This window comes from Symphodus melops, assembly GCF_947650265.1.
Source record: "Symphodus melops genome assembly, chromosome: 20".
NCBI classification, from domain to species: domain Eukaryota; kingdom Metazoa; phylum Chordata; class Actinopteri; order Labriformes; family Labridae; genus Symphodus; species Symphodus melops.
The window spans coordinates 7432636-7442063 of NC_136710.1; the positions used below are offsets into that span (position 1 = coordinate 7432636).

At 40.4% G+C, this 9428-nt stretch overlaps 1 protein-coding gene across 1 annotated transcript; it reads left to right on the forward strand.

Annotated features, from left to right (window-relative positions):
- The first annotated feature begins 1242 nt into the window (after nt 1-1242).
- myoz2a (myozenin 2a) lies at nt 1243-8398 on the forward strand. The gene is made up of 6 exons (XM_079370781.1): nt 1243-1468; nt 2304-2393; nt 3247-3413; nt 5318-5444; nt 7448-7631; nt 7854-8398. Exons 2-6 carry the CDS (start codon nt 2312-2314, stop codon nt 8077-8079), a joined length of 786 nt encoding a protein of 261 aa, XP_079226907.1. The 5' UTR covers nt 1243-1468; nt 2304-2311; the 3' UTR covers nt 8080-8398.
- Nucleotides 8399-9428: the final 1030 nt, after the last annotated feature.

Here is a 9428-nt window from a genome sequence, read left to right on the forward strand (position 1 = left end):
CTACATAATGACAAAATCTCTACCTTTCTATTGACCTAAATTATCACTGTAATTTATGTCAATCATTGATTTATTATTTGACTGGCCTATTAGTAGCCAAATCTATTTTGTCACTTTTTTTTGTGTTGGAAGCCATTTACCACATGCGTTTTATTATCAGTGAGCTTTAGCTACAACAGTCATATTTGTTAATAAAAAGCTAATTAAGAAAGTATCAAGCCCAGCCAATTTGTTGCCCATCACTATGTTATTTTCAACCATTCAAATCATATAACCTTGCAAATAAAAGGGTTTGTTCTTAAATATCTCAATCTCAATCATCTTAAACTCAATATTTTAAGCTTTTTAGCTACTGTAATCAAATTTCCTATTCTATGTGCAAGCTGATTCATCCATCCACACTTTTAGCAATCAACTTGTTTTTATCCTATATCGGCTTCTTATTTATTCATATTTACCTTTTTTATTTTTTTCCATTTTAACAGTAGCCTTGCAAAGTTGCAGCAGTTGCAGTTTTCTGTTGCCTTTTTGGGGGGGCTATTTAGCTAATAAGTTCCCTGTTTTTTGCTAACAATTGTAATTATTATTCTACTTCTTTAAGTTTTGCAAATGAGTCTTTATAGCCAGAACCTAAAAACATTTATTCACTAGCTTAGCCAATTATTAGCTCTCCACTGTTTATCCCTAGCATCCAGTTGCTCTGTAACCCTTAGCTGTTTAGAATATGTTACATGGTTTCAAGTTTGCAATAACATGAATCATCTAATTGTTCGCTGTTTTTTTTCTGTTCTAAATGTTTGTTTAATGTTTTCTATTTATATTCTTCATACTTTTAGCCTTAACATCAAGTATAAGTGCTAATCCTGGAATTTATGGAATCTATTTTAACCCTGAATTCCTTAAGTTTAGCTATTGCAACCATCAATTTATTTTAGATTTACTTTTCATAACTTATCAATATATTTAAGTCAACTATTTCTGCTCCCTTACAAAAAAGGTCTCGACACTTTTAAACACAAATGATCATTTAACACTAAATTAGGTGAATGATTGCATGTCTCTGCATACCATGGTAACGGCACAAGCAGCTTGAGGCTAGACATAAGTACACGTGGGCTGGAATATCTGATAGATCTTCCTCAGCAACTATAATAACAGTAGCAGGGAGAGAGAGATAGGCATAGGGCAAAGCGAGCTGTAGTGGCAGGGATCTATATTTAGTCTACCCTCTGCTTGTGCACTAAATACCAATGACAACAGACAACATGCAGTCACTCTGTCAGTTCGGTCAGGCTGCAGCCCCCTCTGCCCATCCGCCCACCCCTCGACAAGCCCCAGTGCTCAGGAGTGCCAAAACCACACAGGTCGTTCTGTCTAGTCCGACCCTCTTGACTCTTACCTTTTTGACTTCTTATACTGCGGGGAGAGGCAGAGCTTAAGACTCCCTCCTGAGGGACCTTGAGGACAGGTAAGCCATCAGTTGGGCTCTACACAGGTGGGCTGTCTACATCTAATGGGACACTTGCACTTTAAATCAAGCATGATTCTCAGTAACGCCAAATCTTGTTTTTTCTACATTGCCCTGTAAATCCCCCAGATTTGTTTCATATATTTATTTGCTTCCATTTTTGATTAATTTATTTATGTTCAATTTCTGTCTGCTTGACATTCATTAGAAGAGAATATCCGTGCAGCAGCAAGTATGCACAAGCCACAATCCTGAAGTAAATTTTCTGCCGCTAAATTTAAACTTGCTGCACCTCTTCTGATATGGAACAAGTGTTACAAATGGTGGAGTGATTTGCATGGTGGGCAGCCTTCATGACTTGCTGTGAAACACTTCTTTGTTCCATCAAGACACTTTGTGAAAATATTGGGATGAAACAGTTGTGTTATGCTCCATTTCAAACTTTCCACCGTGCTATTTCATGCTCTGTCTCACGTGTATGCTCTGACTGCACCATGTTGCCATTCTGTGGCCTTTCAGTCCACTTGTGTAATTTCAAACATATTGATTCCCAGAACCCTGACACAGCTGGTTGCCATGTCTGAAGAGCATGTGCTTGGCGTTTAACCGCCCAAGGTTATTTAAAGGGATGTGCTAACTTTGCCCTTTTCACTGCCCCAATAAATTCCGTCTGCTTCAGTGCGTCTTTGTGTAAGGTGTGTGTGGTCAATGTTGGCCAATCGATGGCAAACACGCTGCCTTGTTGTCTTGCTTTTGTGTCTTCTTGTATGTTTGAAAAGGCTGCACTGATGTGCGCTGTCTCCTGTGACTTCTTTCTTTGCTCATGGCTCCCCAGGGGCAGCCATGTCACAATTCTCCACCATGACGACCAGGGAGAGGCAAATGCAGGCCGCAGCAATCTGCAGGGAGGTTCAAGCCCTGGAAGGTAGCTGTATTATTTACTCTTCACTTCCTTGCATCCTAATCCCTGTGAGATCTCAGTTTCTCTCTCTTTCTCTAGTTGCATCGTTCCCTTGCTTCTGTTTGATTCGCGCCTTCTCTTCTACTTCTCACATCCGTCTCCTTTCATCCCTTTGATATAACACTGTAACTTACAGTACACGTTTATTCTCAGGGGTATAAGTTTTACTGTAAACGCACATGCTCTGGACCCTGCCAGATTCACTTAGAAAAAAAGGTATGAGCCCGCCATATGCCAGGAGAGCAGTCTTCAACCCTCCCTTCTATGACCCTGTCTATAAATACGCAAATGAATACTTTTATGGGCCAAAGTAACTAATCCCTTTGTCGTTGTCCTTTGAACAAGCTATTTCAGGGTCAGGACAACTGAGTGGCCTGGGATAGGGAGGTCCTGAAGGCTACTGACAGCTGAGAGATATTCTGGCAAATTATGAGACTCACACTTGGATATAGGCCTGTGACGTCTCCATGATCAGCATGCAGTAGCTAGCACGCAGCGCTAACCACAAAAACAAGCACCAGGCATGAGTGGATTACGCGGGGAGATAATTCCTCGTTCATCATATTGGCAGGAATACCAAGTCAGCAATCCATGTAGAGAGCTTTTTTTTCTTCTTCTTCTTTGCAGCAGGGTGTTTATGCGTGTGTGAATATAATTTGTGTCCAACAAGGTTTGATTGGAGAGAGAAAAAAAATCAGATCAATTAAAAAAAATAATGTGCGTATGCAAGCTCTTCATTTGCAGGAGGCACTTTAAGCATTAGTTAAATAGCCAAATAATAGATGGTAGGTCTTTACTTTTTGTCTCCTGTGTCCAGATATGGAGATGGATCTTGGGAAGAAAGTGAACATGCCTAAGGACATCATGCTGGAGGAGCTATCCTTGGCCTCCAATCGGGGTGCTCGTCTCTTCAAAATGCGCCAGAGACGCTCAGAAAAGTACACATTTGAGAGCATCCAGATTAAAAACAACAAGCCTCTCAATGTAAGCAGACACTCTGATGCATAATCATGATGAATTACGTACAATGGAAAGGCATTACATCATATCAAGTAGCCTAAATCTTGTCTGCATTTTTGCTATGGGTGTTTGGGTTAGTTTAGATTTGTTTATGACTGGAATCGCTATCCTGGCTTCCTCAATTTTCAGCAAAGAATTGAAGAAACAGATTTCCTGATTTAAAATCATAAGGCTTTATGTGGACCAAAAGAGCTAGAGTCTATAAGCCACAGTTTAGCTTAGAATCAAAACTGGATAAGGCGGGAAATAGCAACTAAGTTAATAACATATTTCCCAGAAAAACTCCCTCGTCATAAAGCCTTCTGCAAAGCTGTTGTCTGGAGGCTACGTGTAGCTTAGTTTAGGATGAAGAATAGGTTCAGGGGGACGACAGCTAACCTGGCTCTGACAGCTCTCAGCAAGAAAGCAAATAATCATGGCCCAGTGTGGCAAAAAAAACAAAAACAAACGGTTATTGTAGCTTTATTAACACACAGTCATCCATTCGCAACACATATTTCCCTCCATCACATTGAAAACATTCGCACAATACCTTACATCCTGACAGCGTATATGTGGAAAAGATTAGGTGCTTGGAGTGTTTACTTGACCCATGCTGAAGACATGGACTGGCACAGTTGTTAAAGTTGTCCAGCTGGTCATAAGTAGTTTTATTAATGTCCCTTTTGTGTATGAACGGGCAGTTTGCCAAGTCAGCGTTTTATTTCCCCAGCAGTACTTATCTAAACTTGGTCTGGTCACACATTAACAGTTGTTTACCCAAGCCTTCAGTAAAATCAAATCAAGATAAAGCAACACAGTTTTATCTCATTAATTAGCAACACTAGTGATATACTCTTCATTCAGTTTTGCCTTTGTGTACTCTGAATTGCACCCTTTAAGTCTACATATTGAATAGTTATCATGCTCGAGGGAAGTTTTTTCTCCTCATCTTTGAAGTGAGTGCGACTCAAATATCTCTGTTTTGTTTATTGCTCGAGGCAACGGAGGGATTTTGTTTCAAGTTGTCAACATTTCCTGAGGAAGTTCTGGAGTAAGTCATCATAAATATCTTTCAGAGGGATGAAAGCTGGCTGCTATGGCTGCAGTTTTATTCCTTCCCAGCCTTACAAAAAGCAGTGTCTCTCATGTTGAAGAAAAGTTTTCTACACAGACAATTCCTCTGCTTGTTGTTGCCACAGGAAAACATGTAAAAAGATTATCCAGGTTAAGTGCTTTGACCCCACATGAAAAAAAACAGAGATCTCCAGTGCTTCTCTGGCACTTTTTAATATGCATGCAAATGACATCATCCATTTTTCAAAAACGGTCTCTAAAGCAGGATTGGATAAATGCAGTAGTTTTGATAAATGCACAGTCGTACTTTGATCTGCAATTCACCTCATAAAACATTTTTGAATAATTCATGTCTTTATATCTGTTTTATTTTGATGTTTAGCTACATTGAGAAGGCTTTGATAAACCTCTGCCTACCTTACAGATGTTTGCAGGTTCTGCGCTGCAAAGTGGAGCATGAAGCAGCGCAATTGTCAAACATTCTCAGTAAGGAGATGGTTGAGACCAAAACAGAAGAAAAAAATATTACCCTTGACCCAAATCATGACGCCCACTGGATGCCTACTTCGTTTCTTTACTGTTTGCTGAAAAATCCACAAATGTGATGAAAGAGGCCAAAATGTGCAAATGTGGGATTGAAGCACTCGGAAAAAGAAAATCGATTTCAAAGGCAATTGGGCACAGCTCTTCTGCTGTGGCTGTTTAAAAGCTTCTCTCCTCTTCGAGGACTCGCTGTCAGTCCCAAGACATGCCAACGTTTTTGCAACTATTCTTTTAAAAATCAACTCACCACTGTGATCTTTCTTTTTCAGGACACAATGGTCTCTCAAATTGAAAACGGGAACACAGGAGATTGTCCCGTTGCTGAGAACAACTTGGAAGCAGAACAAACGCCACCAGATCCAAGAGTTGTGCCAAATCCTGACAGTATCGCCCCGGGTATGTAACACCAGTGATACAATGTACCAATGACGTCTGAAATAACCAACTAGTTAAACTCACTGACCTTACTTAGTCTCTGTGTCTGCTTTTTTTTTCTCCTCACTTTTTTTTGGGTGTAGACCAATAGATCTAATGTACGATACAGCTCAAAGAAATGTTCCTGCTCCTGCTGGATGTGCTGTGTTGTGATAAGGATTCAACTGCTTCTCATTGTTTGTGCTCACACAGTCTTTGATCATGCGGGGAAACCTTTGTCTCTTGCCTGGAATTTGCTGGCCTCAGACAGAAAATGATTACACATTTCTCTTCCCCAGTCTTTAAATCTTCCTCCCATACCTTTGTTTCAAGCCTACTCCTCCACATACCTTCATTTCTTTCATTTATTCCCCAGCTGTTTTTTTTTTCTCTTTACAATTTCTTTGTCACAATCAGCTCTGGACATCTTTCCCCAAACTGGTTGAGTTTTATCCATGGGAAGTATTTCCTGTTTGCCTCTTGTGCCACTGATACCATCAGCTTAGCACTCACATCCTCCCTCATGTCTTAATTCTGTCCGACTGACTCAAAACCGATGCTGTTCGGGATGAGCATATGTCTGAGCAGGGGGGGGTTGGGTGTTCTTTTTGGAGTTCAGGACCGGACACCACCCTTCAATGTCTGAATGAAGTCACTCCAGCTGTAGCAGAAATCAGGCCAAAGTGCATTTGGTATCAAATGGTGAGAAGCCTTAAAATAGTGCACTCATCCACTCCCTGCACTTGGAGCAAATGCCTTTCACTAGGTTAAGGTATATACATTGAAGACTTATATATCAAAAGTCTTTATTGCTTTTTATTTGCAGATTACAGTTTGTGTTTTTTCCATTTTTAGATAGCAGTAAAATATCAAATATATCTGTCTTTATAAGACTATATTTTGGAATGTTTCCATATTTTAACATTTTAGAAAAACCCCTTGATGTGCAAAAAGCCAGGTTCTCATTCTGTCCTTTTTCGTGCTTTCTGGAGTCCCTCTTACATCTCCTCACAGAACTGGGTGTGTGACAGTCCTTTCCCACAAGAATACATCAACTCAGCCGAACATCCAACCACGCAAACAATATTCCACTTGCTTCCAAAAATCTTTTACGCAACGTTTTGTAATAGATAGAGAAAGAAACAAAAAAAAACTGTCCGCAGGTCTGTTTGGACTCTCCTGCTTCCTCCTCAGGGCAGAACATAAACCCAGGAAGGGGGATTGTTCATTGTGAGAGGTTAGGACGTGACACGACGCCCCGTGTTATGTAATGCCTGAGCTTGCAATCCCCCCCCCCCCCCTGAGTGAAGCGCTAGGTTTGAAGGATAGTGCTTTGGAAAGGCCTCTCCCATCAAAACACATGGAGTAAGCGGGGAGACATGTATGCAGGCATCCACATTCTCAGGAACACAGGGAAGCTGTCCCTTAATTTTCTTAGCTGTGAACATTAATAAGGGATAAGGGGCTAAAGGAAAAAAAAAACAAGTGCAAGGTCATGCTGTTTTGCCTACTCGGACTGCTTGAAATGAGTTACACACAAATAATAGCATTTGTAGTGATATGACTTTCTTTATCAGTTTGGGTAATGTCACTTTCGCATGGATCTTGTTTTTTCTTTTTCTTTTTCTCTCTAACATAACACATTGTTTCAAAGTTGTTGATTGTTGCATTTTAACTAAAATGACCATACAATCATTGTGACTATAAGGTGTTTCTTGGATTTCATGTAATACTTCTTCCTGAAAATCTCCAGATAACAAGTTTTACCTCATGATTCAGAGATTGTGATACTTCATCATTTTCCTTCTAAATACTACACATTTGTCATGCCCTGTTTTACTTTCCAGCAAGAAGTTTAACATTTCATTGCAAAAAACAAAATGATGTAATACTAAAACCCTAAAACCAGACTATGGTTTTGGAAAAAAATATTCAACACAGAAGAGGTTATTTTCAATCACTGTTTGTTTTGCACACCCTTCCAGGGTATGGAAGTCCTTTGAAAGAAGTCCCTCCAGAGAAGTTTAACAGCACAGCTGTGCCAAAGTCCTACCACTCCCCCTGGGAGCAGGCCATCATCAGCGACCCAGCCTTGGCTGACACTTTCGTCACCTGCTTGCCTGCGCCTGAGCCGCAGTCAGACCTACCAGGCTACAAAAGTTTCAACAGGTAACTAACAACCGTACAGGTAAACAGGGAGTCATTAATAAAATGACATTTGTTAAAAATTACAAATTCAGAGAAACAACAGTATGGAATTGTTCCATACAGTATAATGAGTCAACAAATTATATTACTTTCAAATTCCAAGATATAAATTTCATTTATAAATTTTATAATTTAAATAGCACAAGACAGCTACAGTGAAGACTTTGATTCTGTTGCATGCAGGGTGGCAACTCCATTTGGTGGCTTCAACAAAGCACCCAAACCTGCCTCCATCAAGCTTTTAAAGTTGGAACCCCTTCCCGACCAGCCCGAGCTCCAGGCAGACACGGACGTCAATCGACCCTCCTTCAACAGATCTGCTCTGGGGTGGGTGTCAGCGGGCGATCCAGTCTCTCTTCCAACTGTGTCTCTTGAGCCTGTGCTTATCCCTGAGTCAGATGACCTTTAGACCTCTTACAAAGTCACTCGGAGATGATGTCTACAAGTTTGTTGAGACAACAGAGGTTAAGCTGAGAGAGGTGATGTTTCAGTCAGAGCAAAGCCAGGGTCAAAGAAAGCATCCCGGCCAGCCTTGCAGGTTCAAGTTTAAATGTTTGCAGATAAATGTTTTAAGGGCTGTTAAGTTCTGCACTGAATGATCACCCTTGTACAGAAGGCCGTCACACCAATTGAACAAATGGAATTTGATGTATATTAATGTGCATAAGAGTATTTTATCTTGCAGAACCAATTTTTTTGCCAAATAAATTGGTGTGAAATTGCACGCAGTCCATGTTATTTTTTCCAATTTGTCATGTTTGAATTTCCTTTTCTGCCTCTAGAATTGTTGATAAAATTTTAGATGTTTCCTTTTTTGGGGATGGAGATGAAAAAATCTATAATATCATCCATATCAAGCCCCCCCGGTCATGATTTCACAGTGAGTTGGTCTGAAGGCTCACTTAGGTGACTGATGCTTCTCCTGCTTGTTCTTGTCATATGCAAAGCATAGCATTGTGTGAGAGGCCAAAGATACATGTGAGCCACTGTAACACGCCTCAAGGTTACACCGCCTGACAAATCAAATCTACTTCACTGACACAAGCTGCTTTACTGATGTGTTTCTCACCTTTAGGCAATGCCCAGGCAATAGGGTGGGATTGATGGGAGAACGACTTAATGAGCTGTGCACACTCTGTCTGTGTATTTATTACTACAATACTTAGATATTTATCTCCGAGATAACAGGCTGCAGCTAACAGATCAGACTGATAGATAGTTAGCCATCAGACTTAACAAATGGTGTACAGCTGGTTACCCATGTTAACTCTGCAAAAAGAAGAGTACATTCCATAATGCTTGTTAGCCATTTCAAGCTTCTGAGGAAACAAAATATAATTTACAATTTAGGACAGATCATGTTCTTCTGCATGCAGCTGTAGATAATGTCATCAAGTTAGCATGCTATGGTTTTTCACATTTCTATGGTCAATTAATGATTAATCAAATTGCTTTGTTATCATAATGATTTCTCTGATTCCCAACGTTTTAATGACTTCAAAGACAAGAACACAACAGTCCCACTTTATTACATCATCTTTGCTTCCAGGTTTCCTTCATGCTTGTGTCTCAATCCAGCTTCAGCACCTCTTTGGAATATGCTTCGGCCCCTCCCTTTTTTGGGCCCCATTGAACTGCCTCCACAGGAAACTGTGTGAAGCCTCCGACGGTGCCAACAGCTCTGCCAAGTACCACAGTAAATATTGAGCAGTGTTTATCAAGGGCAGGAATGAACTCTCTTTGAACTTTGATTGTAGC

Bases quoted from the DNA above. Each gene is read 5' to 3' on its own strand.
- myoz2a (XM_079370781.1), top strand. From the start codon at position 2,312: ATGTCACAATTCTCCACCATGACGACCAGGGAGAGGCAAATGCAGGCC. The intron at 2,394-3,246 runs GTAGCTGTATTA...TCCTGTGTCCAG, and splicing joins GGAGGTTCAAGCCCTGGAAG to ATATGGAGATGGATCTTGGG. The intron at 7,632-7,853 runs GTAACTAACAAC...TGTTGCATGCAG, and splicing joins GGCTACAAAAGTTTCAACAG to GGTGGCAACTCCATTTGGTG.